We start from the raw sequence: 15,036 nt of genomic DNA on the forward strand, positions 1-15,036 counted from the left end.
TGCATCTACATTTAAGAGTTGTCCATCCTCTTTATATAAGAGTTCTGCATCCATTTATAAAAGTTATGCATCCTTTTTATATAAGAGTTGTGCAAGACGGTTGTTAACTTCTTTATATCGTGTCGAATTTCCCTTGCTTCTGCAAGAAGTTTGTTAACTTTTTCCATTAATTGCTTAACATTAAGGGGCGGATCATTAGATTTTGATTCCCATGAAACATTCATTTGTATATACTTGTAATAAATGTGAAGCCAAAAAACTAAATAAATAGAGAGTTTAATGTTGAATTGGGAAAACGTACTGCATTTGATATTACATGGAATACGTTATATGGAAGCCTGAAGCCATTCTATTTTCAATTTGAATTAAAAAGGCAGTTAATTAATAGAATCTAAAACTATTTTTAAAAAATTACAAATTAATTGTATTTATCAATTGTCTATATTACCCTTCTTAATGGCTGATGATTTGGAAGTATCCTATTAGTTCTTATATGTTCTTATTTTTATTTTGTTCTTATTTGATGGTCTCCCTATATATATATATATATATATATAAAAGGAGTCATGATGATAAATCTATAAGTTAATTATCTAACAATTTAAACTTATATTAATTAGTGAAGTCAAACTGTACATCTGTAAATGTAAATTAAGTTAAACCCATACGGCATAGTACAAGACTAGTGTATAGTAATATAATTAAATTTTAAAATAATATTGAAAAATGATAAATACTCCTAAAAATTATCTTAAAACATTAAGAAGGTGACATGTGGTATCCACTAATTCTTTTTTCCAATCTTGCCACCTGATTTTTTCATGTGTCATCATCTCATGGTTAAGAGAATTATTAGGCTATTTGATTCGGATGATTAATCATTTCCCAATAATATTTACAGTAGTATATGTCTATATGATATCGACCAAGGACCAACACTCACAAAATTACAATGGCCACTACCAAACAAATCATGCCTAAATAATGGAAAAAATGTGATCAAATTGGCATAATGGGATGTCTTCTTTCCGTCCAGTAATGTCACCCTGGCAATGTCATAAAGTTTTTCCCTATTTAAAAACATAATAATAATAAAATGGCTAAGATATTCCCTAACTAGTAACCCTTGTAAACATTTAAGTCCAATAACTTTATTTTTTATTTTCTTTTCTTTTAATTTTTTAACTGTTGGTTCTACACCACAGTTCTAACTTCTACGCAACTATATATTCATGTTAGGTATACAGTTTCTAAATAAAGCTAAAAAACATTTTGTCACAAATATGCTTGGTGTTTGCTGTTTGTTGTTACATTAATATGCTTATTATGTTTTATTTAAAAAAATCTTTTATAAAGTTAACGACACTAATTTTTTAGGTCAATTAGTTTTAACCCAAAAAATAGTTTGTTATCATAGTTTATACATTTATATTCATGGATGACAATTCATCGCGAATATCCATCTTCATGCATTTCATTTACTAGTTAATTATCCCGGTTAAACCCGGGTATTTCTAAACAAGTTTCGTAAATACATGTTTATTATCATAATGAAACATAAAAAAATCATAAGTAAAAATGTCTATATTTTAAAAACAAGTAAGCAATGTTATTATACATTAGCTTTATTTTACATTAGACTTAAAAGATTAAAAACTTTTAAATGAAGGGACTAAAAATTTAAATTCAAAAGATGATGTCATAAATTAATTACATAAAAGATAAATAATTAACAAGAAAAAGTCTAATGATGCCAAATAAGATTTTCTTAAAAACATATTATGTTATCACAATCTTACTTTATTTATAATAAGAGAAGAGATAACCACTAAAAGTGGACAAATATGGCGAATATCTATCAAGTTGAATGTTAATCGTCATTGTCATTCCTGCTAATCACTGGCTACCCTAGTCCTAAATCGTTGCCTTCAATGATGTACGAAAGGTTTTTATTCTAGTTTAAATTAACAATAATAAACTAAATAAACTATTTATATATATATATATATATATCCAACACCACTGTAGCATGCAGCAGTGATGAAGCCAGAAAGTGGCCAGCTAAGCCCCTTTATGAAGAACTGGTGGAGGGAATATTGTATTGGAGGCTCGGGATCGTTTTGGGCATTTATCTCTTGAAAATGTGGGCATACATGTTATCGCTCCTGTTCCGCAAGGATATGTGAGTTCCAACTTCTATCATACTGCATACCTTGGATGTTACTGCTGGGGTTCGAATCATTAGCATCTACACTTGTCGTTCTAAATAAAAATCTCGGGTGGCGAAAAAGTTTACTAAATACTAATAAATATATAAAATAGACTAGTAACTTTAAATTGAGTTGAAATGTGCGTATGAGATTTTAAATGTATGTTTTATCATTAATAGTGAGAGTTAAGAAGAGTAACCCACCTCACGTGGTGGCATCTGGTTGGCCCACGTCACACTCTGTTCCATTATTCGGTTACATCTTAATCGGGGTTTTCTCCTTCGGATATTTTTAGTTTTTTTAACACTTTTTTCCTTTTTCGATTTTCAACTAGTATATTTTAAAGACTTTCGGTCAACATTTTTTGGTCACTCACAGTAAGAATATTTGGATTTTTTCACATCACATTCTGAATTGTTTTTTTTTTCCCTAAAAGTTATTTCTTGGTTTTTTCACACTTTTTTCTCAATATCATCAATTATGAAAGTTATGAACAATAACCCGTCCCATGTGACGGGTTCCAATTGACCCATGTCACACCATGTTCCACTATTTGGATTTTATCATATCACATCTCGATTGGGTTTTCTCCTTCAAATATTTTTTGGGGAGTTTTTCACTCTTTTCTCCTTTTTTTGAATTTCAACTTATGTAATGAAAATTTTCGGTTTTCATACTGTTTTATGTATTATGATATAATGATACATAATTACTCCGTATATTGTTTTAGGCTCAATACAAGCACATTGGGCCTTTTTTTTAGTTATTAAGTGCTGAATGTATTAAGTGACTAAATGTATAAATAATGTCTGTATGTATATATTAAGTAAAAAATAGGTAATTGACGGTTATTTTTGTTTATTAAGTAAAAAAAAACATAAAATTTGACTTAATGTATTAAGTTCTTAATTATTAAGTCTATTAAGTAAAAGAAAAAGAAAAACAGGATCAATACCACAATTGAAACACACCCCTTTTCAATCTAGCCATATAAAAAAAATCTAATAGCCCATGAGATTAGTGTAAAAACCACAAAAAGATAGTAATAATAATATCGTAATAATTTAGGTTGGGGCTCCATAATCTTAACCCATAATTTGAGAAGATTAGAGAATTGTAAAGGCATGTGCTTATATAGTTATATAGAGGAAAGTTATTTTGAGAACCATAAAAAAAAGGGAACGCGAGAATCAATCTGGGCCACACATCTCATCTCCTTTTTTCTCTCTCATCATTTTCATCCAAATTTTTCAAAACATTTTATCTCACAAACCGTGCATCGTTAGACGGAAAAAAAACCATGGGTAGTCTTAAAATTTCGTCCTCTTTCATTAGAGATGCGACTTGATATACTTTTGACAAACTTTTAAATTTCAAAATTTTTTGTTTTTTCGAATTTTTTTTTACCTGCACATGTGTAGGACGTCCTACATATGTGTAGGATATACATTCTACACATGTGTAGGATTATCGCTAAAAAAAATCAAAATTTAAAAGTTTGTCAAAAGTATATCAAGTCGCATCTCTAATGAAAGAGCACGAAATTTTAAGACTACCCATGCTTTTTTTTTTCGTTTAACGATGTACGGTTTGTGAGATAAAACCATTTGAATGAATTGGGTGAATATGAGGAGAGAGAAAATTAAACATCATCAAGATCAAAATCAATGGCCAGGATTGGTTCTCGCGTTCTTTTTTTTTGATGGTTCTCAAAATAACCCACCCCTATATAGTTATTTCTAAAATTATGATTGAAAGAACTTAACCCTTAGATTAAACAAAGGTTAAAATTTAAAAAAGAGTTTTAAATATTAACTTTTGATTTTGATTCAAAAGTTAATATCTTCTAAACTTTAAAGGATCTTTAGTATGATTAGTTTTGCCAAATATTTACATGAATTTTGTTTCCATGTCCATAAAACAATCATCATGTTTTTTATTAGGAAAATGTTAAACAAAACCTTTAAGGTTTTACTTAACATACATTTTTATGGTAAGTATACAACTATTTAATATAAATTAATAAAAGCCCTTAGGGCTTTGTTTAGCAAATTATTTGGTAATTTTTGGTCACTCCATTTCATGACGTTACTTATTTTGTCTACAATTATGTGATTTGTCCTTTATGTAACAGTAACATCATTTGCAATATATACTACGAGTATGTATAAAAGGAAAGCACATGTTTATGTAAAATCTTTTCGATTATACTCTTAAGAATCACAATTAACTTCACTTTTAGAGTTTATCCTACTATCCGAGTATAAACTAAGACGAATCGACATAGATATCTAATAGAGAAAACCTGAAAAAAATTGCAAATATTCTAAATTAAGACCGGGGAAAGGTCTCCATAAATTAAAATGACATTTTGGACACATTATGTGATTTTATTTATAGATTCAACGAAAATAAGCTTAAAACGTGGCCGTCTTCACCAAGAAGTTTGGACTTTAAAGCAACTCCTTTTAATCCCAACACGTTACTTCTTCTTACTTTGAAGATTTATCTCAAAACACTTTATTTAATAGTTTTCCCACTTTGTGTTTTTGGTGTTGTGTGTGGATTTAGGCCATCTAACTTTCTATTATTAGTTAGTGTCTAAAAACAAAGTTAAAGCAAAATTTCTTTGTCTCTCTTTCAAGAAATGGCTTCTCTAATCCTACCTTCAAAACTGAACTATTGTTCTTCTTCATCATCTTTATTTCTAGATTACAATCAAAGCTCTTTGTTCATCTTTAAAAGACCATCAAAGATCAAGAAGACTCATTCCCCTGTAATTACAAACCATTTCTCTCTTTCTATTTTTTTTTCCCAAGTATTTTGGTTTTTTTAAACTCGTTTGTTTTTGTCGGCTGGACAATTATTTTGAGACAAAAGGAATAATAGTTTGATATGTTTTTTTTTCCATTGGTAATGAAATCAGGTTGCAAGGTTATTTGGGCCATCAATATTTGAATCATCAAAGTTAAAGGTGTTGTTTTTGGGGGTTGATGAAAAGAAGCATCCTGGGAACCTCCCAAGAACTTACACACTTACACATAGTGATATTACTTCTAAATTGACTCTTGCAATCTCTCAAACCATAAATAATTCTCAGGTAATTTTTTTTATATTCTTGTTATTTAGTTAGTAAATTCCAGGTCAGATATTGATTCATTTGTTAAGTTTCAGTTTTTTATATGCAAAGAATAAAATTAGTTGATCATGAAGAGAGGAAGTATTAAAAGAATATATCAAGAAATTTATTTCCAATAAATACGTACTGATACTGCCCAAAATGATATGACCAATGTGTTCAACCATACCGGCCATTTTAGCAAACTAGTGAAACATACCGAACCTATTTTCTTTCCAAGCCAAAACACTGAAAACCAGTTTACCTGTATTAGGCAACATCAATATCAAATAAAAATACATCATATCAAGTTAAGATATACGTTAATACATTAACAGAACACTAATGAATTAAAAGAAAACAATCATACATTACTTTAAATAAAACATAAAATATTTTTAAAAAAATTAAAAATCATTACAAATATTTTTTTTGTTTTCAAAACATTAAAATACTACTCCGTAATATGGTAAGCAGGTCGAATGGTAATATAAAATATTAAAACATTAAAAGTAATAAAAATAAAATATAAAACCACACACGCCCACACATACTTTATTCTTCCCCTCTTTAAAATCACTCACACTTTCTTCTTCCTCTTCGTAAACATACACACACCATACATTCGAATATAAAAGGAAAAAAATACAAATGCGGTTAGCTTGTGCGCCAACCTGCGCATCAGAACCCAACGTGGACACGCTCGACGCCGTGGGTGAGTCCCTGTTGGAGAAAGCGTATTAATGATGACTAAACTAAATATTAAAAAATTTAGAAGTATGAGAAGATTAGATTGTCATTCAATACAATATATATTGTTAATGAATTAATTTACACCGTTTATCTCTCAACTACTAAAATACTATAATATATGTCTTTTACATCAATTATTAGCTCGCTGTCACTATAACATCCGTCGCCATCGGAACGTATAGGCATCCATCTAGTATATAAAAAATTCAAACCTCATTTTTTTAACTATAAAGTGAAACATATCATGCCAGCTCTTAAAATGGTTAACAACAAAAATTCATATATCAAAGCCTCCAAACTTTTTTTAAAAGCAATGAAATATTCTTTCATTATGAAGTTGTTAGAAACAAGATCAATAATTCTACAAAGTTATGTCTATTGTAGGCTTGTAGCATTCCTTTCTTAAAAGTTGCTATTTTTCTCTTTTTAGACTCTTCTCATGTAACCAACAAAGTTAATGTTTTTTTATGTGACCATGAAGCTAGAAAAAGATCAGTTTCACATGCTAAAGAAATCCACTATTATAAATGTTTTGAAGTTTTTATATGTGCAATGTCATTCCACATCATTCATACTGTTTCTTGTATAAAGTTATTTCCTTAGACCATCTCCAGCGCCCAGTTTTATGCCTTCATAACATTTGGCTCGTTGCTAATAGCATTGGGGTACTGGTGCGCTATGAGTCAAGTGTTGTGGCCATACTGTTGAGTCTCCGGTTATATCTTTGTTTTTTTCAATTGAAAGATGGGGTGATAAAATTCTGATATATAATTGTAGCGTCCTGTTATATACTCTGTTTTAGAATAGTCGTATGTTTTAATTATAAATTAGAGTCATCAAACAGAGTTATAAAACTGAAAGATTGGAGGTAAAGAATAAGTTTAGCGAGTGTTACGGCTACGTTGACATGACAATGATATGAGATAAAGTTGAGATTTGGGTTGGAGATGTTCTTAATAATAATAACCCATGAAATCAGAGGCGGTACCAGGAAAAAATTCCAAAGGGGACAAACGTGAAAAATAAATCTAAAAGGGGGCAAAATGTTAAAAACCTATAGAATTTTTTTTAAATTTTATGAAAAAATTAAAAATACATGACAAAATTTAAATTTGGAGGGGGCATTGGACCTCCTTCCCCCCCCCCCCCCCCCAGTACCGCCCCTGCATGAAATGTACTTGGCATTTTGAACCGAAATGTACATACAATTTATTACCATAACCTTGGTGAAGCTAGATCGAGAATGCCAGAATAAACTTATAAATAACAAGATTTGGGAAATGCTAAATACAGCCCTAAGGGTTGTATTTTACGTGCATAAAAAAAACTTGTACCTTCCATATTAAAAGCTCGCCCCCTGATTTTCATGGTAAATGTACAAACAATTTATGCACCTTAAACACAGCCCTAAGGGCTGTATTTAGCAAACCCCATAAGATTTTACTATTTTAGTTCATATGCTTAAAAGAAGAGATAAGTATTTAACTAATTATAGACGAATGTCTAAAGTGTGAAAAATCTAAAGTTGTATTCATTATATGTAATAACTTTCAAGTCCTGTCTGATATATGTTCTGACCAATCAAAAACTTACAAGTGCCTGATTAAATGGTTGATACATATACCTGAATACATACAATAGACAGGACAAAAAGTTTATTCAGACCTACGAGACGTTTTGGTTTGGGTCTATTTACAAATTACAACAGATAAAAGTATTAAACGGAATCGTATATTGCGTTTTCTTTGAATAGTTCACTTTTAACTAACACTTAAACAGTAAAATACAATTGCACTTGGATTTACAGCATAACGGATTATGGGCCAAAGCGTAACTTTTGGTTTGTTTGTTTGCTGCAGTTGCAAGGGTGGTCTAATAAGATATACAGGGACGAAGTGGTGGCAGAATGGCGAAAAGTGAAAGAAAGGATGTCTCTTCATGTTCATTGTCACATAAGTGGTGGACATTTCTTTCTAGACTTATTTGCTCCTCTTCGGGTTTTCATTTTCACCAAAGAACTACCCTTGGTACGTACTACGATCACCACATACGGTTATGTATAAGTACTAAATCATTTTAAACTACAGGTGTTAACGGCATTTGCACATGGAGATGGTAATTTGCTGAACAATTATCCAGACCTACAAGACGCTTTGGTTTGGGTCTATTTTCACTCCAATATTCCTGAGTTTAACAAAGTGGAATGTTGGGGTCCGCTTAAAGAAGCTGGTGGGTCCTTGTTTATACGTGGACCCACTATGCCACTTGATGAGATCCCAAACCCATGTCAAGAGGACTGCTCATGTTGTTTCCCTCCAATGACCTCAATCCGTTGGTCAAAAGACCCCGATAATGACCACGTGGATAATGTTGGGACCCATCAAGGCTTAAATCAGCAAATCTGATAAGTTAACATTGGGTTTTCGAAATGTAAAAAAGATTTTTTTTTCTAGGTCTTAAGTAGATGTAAATGGGATCCGAACTAAGCCCGATCAAGATGAATTACTAATGGATGATGATTGATGAAGCTAAATCTAGGTGTTCATGTTGTTTCAATCGCAAAGTGAATAGATTTAGTATATGGTACATTCGTTTGGGCATGAGAAACAGATCATGATAGCTTGATTGATGCCATTTAATTACTTAAGTTTGTAGATATATAGATGTGGATGTATATATTTGTTTGCTTTCTATTCTTTCTTCTTTTACACCTTCGAACCTTTACATCGTCTACGCTCCATTACGATCCTAAATTCCTAACAAAAAGCTGCATCAGTTGGACCCGAAGAAATAAATAAAAAAAAACAGATATATCTTATTGTGATCCATTATTAAATTAAGAATAGTTAAAGAAATCAATTGCATACCTTATTATCATCTCCCCTTGGTGCTAATTAACTCACGGTTTAATTTACGCAACTACACACCTATGATACACGAAAACATTTAAGAATTAAGACCTACAAAGTCGAAATAAAAACAATCATTTTTGATACGGAAAAAAGATACAAATGCAAGTTTACAAATTGCTTTTCTCTAATTAAAGACCATTTAAGAATTCCGATCTGGTTTATTGATTGGTTATTTACATATATACATCGTGTCATATATATGAATTAGTATGGCATGTAACTATGTAAGCACATTACTAAGCACGGAAACGTTAATTTGGTTAGTATGAAATTCATTGAGGTAACCCTACACTCATAGAAAATAATTAAAGACCATTTAAGTTGCTAACAAAATTATCTTGTGAAAACGGATCTGAAGATAATCTATTTGAACTCCAAACTAACACTCCAACATCTATGTCCTGTCATGGTTCTTACTCTTTTGCGACGAATCGGATCCCACATCTAATACGAGACAGTTTATCAAATACTCCAGTTTTAAAAAATCTGTGTTTGGTAAAGAATGAATCAGAGTTGTTAAATAATCAAGATTGCTAGTACCAATCGCAAGACTCGGCCCCTGTTGCGACCACCTAAGCTTAAAAAAGTTGGTGATATTTATACCATCACTTTTGATGTATTCATCATAGTTGCGTATTAATGGTTTGTACATTCAACTGTATAACTTGTACAGTGTGATACATTTATCAAATGTGGTGGTATGAATATCACCGCTGTTAAAAGTAACATAACTTTGTAGTCTGTATTTCCATAACTATATTATAACAATACTACATATAAATTTACAGTAGAATGACATTTAATTTCGAAAATAGGATACACCTTAAAGTTCAGGAGACTTACCTTTTTATTACTTTCATTTATAATTCCCTAATTCTGCAGCTAGTACGTTATTTTTTTTTTTTTAAAGGTGAATTTCGCTTGAGAACTTTGTGTCGCGATTCGACAGCGGGAGGTCTCTTAACCGGGTACGCGTACAAGTTATAAAGGCTCTTAACCGGGTCCAGGTTAGAGAGCTCCCTCGAAGTAGAAATGCCTATTTCAAATACCCGATGGGGGAAAACCCTCTACTAACCCGCTCAAAGGCACGACGATCAGTTGGGGTAAACTTTGCCTCCACCCAAGCCAAGTTTTCATAGAAAGACTTCCTATGTACTTCCAAAGTCTTGAACCCAAGACCTCCTGCTTGTAAGGCAGGTGCTCAACCACTTAAGCTAATTTAGAAGTACATAGCTAGTACGTTATTAGATGACCAATCCACCAGATTTTGGTCAAAAGTTGATAAACGCCTAATTCGTCTAATCTTGAAGTATGAAAACGAACATGTTTTGTGAATGTTAATAGACGATTAGGGCGTGTTTATGTTTGTTTAAGTGTTTTAGGTCTTTGGTGACAAATTGAAGTTAAATGGATCATAAACAAGTCAAGCAAAGTCAAGAATCAAGTCAAGAAGTGTCAAGGCAAAAATTTGGAAAACTGCCATTTTTGGAGGGCAGTCTCAGACGGCCAGGAGGCAGTCTGGGACGGCTATAGCTGCACCAAAAATCCGAATTTAAAGGGTTTTATTAATTTTTAGTTTATAACTCCCTCATGGACGACTTTGGAAGTAACCACTTCATATTTTCTCATCCCTGGGCAGTTTCCTAACACAAACAACACCCCAATTTCATCATCAATTCATATTTTCATGGAGATTCAAGCCCTAATTGAAAAATCAATGATATTATCAATGATGAAGATTTTAGGCTAATTCTCTTTTGATCATTCTCATGTGAACAATTATGTAAGACAATTGTATTCAACTTTTCTTATGTTCATGTTGGATTAAATGTTTAATTTCTCATTAGTCTTTTAACATCTAATGTTGTTTGGATTATTTGAATGATTACTAGTTTATAACCTTGAATGAATTCCATCTATCTTTTGATTTCAATTTCTTATTAATCAATTATTATTGGAAAAATCTATTGTGAACTTGTAATCTTGTTAATGAATAGATAATTTAGTTGTGTCAATTCCCCGGTTTTCACTATCGTGAATCATCACAACCTAATTGATTAGTTCTTAGCATTCATTCAAGCTAAGCACATAACGAATCATGTCTATGTGATTTCCAACGAAGATAAGTTAGGAAATACTTTTGAAAACATAATTTGAAGCATGAGAATGATCCCGTTTATTTAATTGAAGTATTTTGTTAAGTTTATGCTCAATTTTAGTTTTAATCAAACAAATCAATCAATCAAATCGTTTTAAGTTTATGTCTAGTTCAATTAACTCTTGTAATTTGTTTAACACTTTTCCTTGATTCCCTGTGGATACGATACTCTACTTACCCGTACTAATTATTGGTATTTGGTTTTAATTTTGATCGGTTCAACGACATTGATCAAATTTTGGCGCCGCTGCCGGGGAATCAGTGTGCAAAGTGTTAAAGTTGCTTTCAATTTGTTAAAATTTTCAGAAAATACAAAAAGAATTAGTTTAGTTTTGTTAGTAGCTTGTTTATTTTCTTTGCATTTTTGTATTTCCGAATTACGCTAGGTGTGTAATTTGTGTAGGTTACAGGTTGTTTATGCATACGAGGTATTCAAAGAAGAAATCACCTTTGTTGTTTGATCCAGAAATTGAGAAAACAGCTAGGAGAAACCGAGTACTTCACCGTGCAAACATGAGTAATCCTGGAAATATACCACCAATTATTCAACCAACCGGAACCCAACGAGAACCTAACCTTGAACAAAATGTCCAACCCCAAAACCAACCTCAACAACAACATCCACCCCGATCCGTGAGAAGCGGATTCACAACTCCTCACCGAACTGGAACACCAACCTTTGTTGGAGAAGGATCAAGGTATACGGAGTCGGTGTATGAAATGGTTGATAATTGGAATGATGGGAGGTTTGATAATCATGATGATGGATATGATTGGAATGATGGAGATGATTATGGGCAACCACAAAACATTCAATATCCTCAATTTAACCAACCTCAATACATCAACCCAATAATTCCTCAAGGACCACCACCACGTCACTACCGTCGTGGAGTCCCACCCATTAACCAACCACACAACCGTGCCATGCCAAACATGAACTATCAACCTCCACCACAAGGAGTTGATAGTCATTTCCGACCCGCCATAGCCGTTAATGCCTCACCTATAGTACCACCGGTGTTGAGGGGTAGAGCTTTTGAAGTTAGACCTCAATGTTTGAGTATTCTACCGAGTTTCTATGGTAAAGCAACGGAGGAGCCTTATTTGCACTTGTCGGAGTTCGAGGCTATTTGTGGTACCATTGGAGGGTCAAGGATTTTCTCCGAATGAAGTTAAACTAGTCTTATTTCAGTTCACTTTGAAGGATAAAGCAAAGCAATGGTTTTTATCATTGCTATCGGGTAGTATCTTTACATGGGCTGAAATGCAACAACAATTCTTGGATGAGTATTATACGATGCAAAAGACTAGTGATGCAAGAACTTCAATAAGAACTTTTCAGCAACAATCGGGTGAAACTTTTCATGAAGCTTTCAAGAGGTTTAATGAGTTGTTGAGAACTTGTCCTCACCATGGAATTGCTAAATGGGAGTTGATCACGACTTTCTATGATGGTTTACTACCGGAAGAGAAAAGAGATGTGAATTCAATTAGTAATGGAACTTTCTTGACTAATCCCGAAGATGTTGATTGGGAATTCTTGGAGAAAATGAATGTGAATTCGAAAAGGCAAGCTCAATCGAATAGGAGAGCAAGGCATCCAATAGCTTCATCATCATCTACAAGTGATCAAGCCACCAAAGATCGACTTGAAGCTTTGGAATGGAAGTTTGCTAAGTTGGGGAAAGTTGAAAGTCAAGGTGTTGCTCAAGTTTCTCAAGAATACCCGATTTGTGAAAGTTGTAATGAACTTGGACATATGACTTTGCAATGTCCATTGATCCCGGAACAAGTTGAAGAAGTTAATCAAGTGTATGGAGAAAAGAGACCATTTGACATGAACTCCAACACTTATCATCCGGGAATGAGAAACCATCCAAACCTTCGGTATGGAAATTCTTCAAATCAACTCAACCCAATCTTTCAAGGAAATAACCAAACCGGAGGAGCACCATTTCAACCATTCCAAGGCCGAAACTACAACCAAGGGAATTACCAAGGTGGCCAAAATCAAGGATTCAATCGAGGCTACCCAAGAAACTTTCAACAAGGTAATAACCAAGGTGGAGCATCGGGAAGCAATGAGGTGTCAACCGGGGAAATTATGGAGTATTTGAAGGAAATGGATCGAAAGAATGAGATTCGGGATAAAACGGTTGAATCTTTGCAAAAGCAAGTGGGTCAATTAGCGAAGGAAGTGTCGGAATTAAGAAAGAATCCGGGAAAGCTACCAAGTGACACGAAGATCAATCCACAACATCAAAGTGGCGGTCCGAAGAATGTCAAGAATGTGGAAATAAACAATGTAAGTCTTCTTCGTAGTGGTAAAGTTTATGATAATAAAGTTGAACCTCCATCATCACTTGTTGATGGTGTGGTGGAGGATGTTGATGATGACCAAGATAGTGAGCATGAACCGGAATTTGTTTTGCCTAAACCAAGTAAAAAAGTGTCTTTTAAAGAGGTAGAAAACAATAGGTCTAGTGAAAATTTTTCTGAAAAACAAGGAAAGGATATGGAGGGTAATACCATTCCTTTTCCTTTGGCTTTGATTGATCCAAAACTTAGGCCTACACTTAAGAAAAGAGGTCCCCATGAAGAAGAAATGTGGGAAATTTTTAAACAAGTGAAAATCAATATACCTCTTATTGACATTATTAAACAAGTTCCGGCCTATGCTAAATATCTTAAGGAGTTGTGTACCCAAAAACGGCATCATAAACTTCCAAAGAAGATTGTTTTGAATGAGGAAGTTAGTGCCGTTGTGATGGCTATACTCCCACCTAAACTCCAAGATCCTGGAGCGCCTTTAATTACAATTCAAGTTGGTGATTTTAAAATGAACAAGGCACTTTTGGATATGGGGGCGGGTGTGAGTATCCTACCGGGTATGTTGTATGATCAATATGACTTTGGACCATTGGAAAAAGTCGACACCACCTTGGTGATGGCTGATTTGTCCCTTAAACTTCCAAGAGGAATTGTCCAAGATGTCATAGTGAAGGTGGAGGACTTTTATTACCCCGTAGACTTTTTGGTTCTTGATTTTGCACCAAGCGGTAATGTAAGGCAGCCCAATGTCATCATGGGTAGGCCCTTTTTGGCCACCGCTAATGCATTAATCGATTGTAGAAGGGTATGGTTGAAATGACCTTTGGCAACCGTAAGATTAGATTAAATGTTTTTGCTAGTCTTCCTAACCCCGTAGTCAGTGACAAATGCTTTATGGCGGACGTCATTTATGAGTGCATTTCTCATGAAAGTGAGGAAGACACACGGGAGTCTTGTGCTTTGGTTGACAGGTTGATTGTGGAGCATAGTGAAACCTTGAAGAAGGAAGAGAAGGATTGGGAGATCATGGCAATTCAAGAAGGTAGACCACCATGGACTCATTTGGTGGAAAGTCTACCGGATCACATTGATACTCGTCTCAAACCTTCCATTGAAAGTCCACCACAAGTTGAGTTGAAAGAACTCCCATCTCATTTGAAGTATGCATTTTTGGGAGAAGAAAAAACTTTGCCGGTGATTATTGCATCAAATTTGGAAGAAGAGCAAGAAAGGGCATTACTAAAAGTGCTCAAGGAGTACAAGGCGACCATTGGGTGGACAATTGCCGACTTGAAAGGCATTAGTCCATCAATAGTGATGCATAAGATAATCACCGATTCTGAAGCGAAACCTTCACGTGATGCTCAAAGAAGGTTGAATCCACATATGCGTGAAGTTGTGAAGAAGGAGGTGCTAAAATGGTTGGATGCTGAAATTGTTTACCCAATTTCGGATAGCACATGGGTAAGTCCAACACAAACAGTACCTAAGAAAGCTGGAATTCAAGTGGTGAAAGGAGATAGTGGTGAGCAAATTGCAACTCGACCCATC

At 33.5% G+C, this 15,036-nt stretch overlaps 3 protein-coding genes across 3 annotated transcripts; all 3 read left to right on the top strand.

Annotated features, from left to right (window-relative positions):
- The first annotated feature begins 4,722 nt into the window (after nucleotides 1-4,722).
- On the top strand, nucleotides 4,723-8,774 carry LOC122582843 (protein STAY-GREEN homolog, chloroplastic-like). The gene is made up of 4 exons (XM_043755281.1): nucleotides 4,723-4,986; nucleotides 5,137-5,310; nucleotides 7,941-8,108; nucleotides 8,169-8,774. The coding sequence occupies exons 1-4, from the start codon at nucleotides 4,858-4,860 to the stop codon at nucleotides 8,484-8,486; spliced, it is 789 nt and encodes a 262-aa protein (XP_043611216.1). The 5' UTR covers nucleotides 4,723-4,857; the 3' UTR covers nucleotides 8,487-8,774.
- Nucleotides 8,775-11,664: 2,890 nt separating this feature from the next.
- LOC122594065 lies at nucleotides 11,665-12,324 on the top strand. Its single transcript, XM_043766545.1, has one exon. The coding sequence runs from the start codon at nucleotides 11,665-11,667 to the stop codon at nucleotides 12,322-12,324; it is 660 nt and encodes a 219-aa protein (XP_043622480.1).
- Nucleotides 12,325-12,418: 94 nt separating this feature from the next.
- LOC122594077 lies at nucleotides 12,419-14,305 on the top strand. Its single transcript, XM_043766554.1, has one exon. The coding sequence runs from the start codon at nucleotides 12,419-12,421 to the stop codon at nucleotides 14,303-14,305; it is 1,887 nt and encodes a 628-aa protein (XP_043622489.1).
- The last annotated feature ends 731 nt before the right edge of the window (nucleotides 14,306-15,036 follow it).

The sequence above is a fragment of the Erigeron canadensis genome, chromosome 1 (assembly GCF_010389155.1).
Source record: "Erigeron canadensis isolate Cc75 chromosome 1, C_canadensis_v1, whole genome shotgun sequence".
Lineage (NCBI taxonomy): Eukaryota > Viridiplantae > Streptophyta > Magnoliopsida > Asterales > Asteraceae > Erigeron > Erigeron canadensis.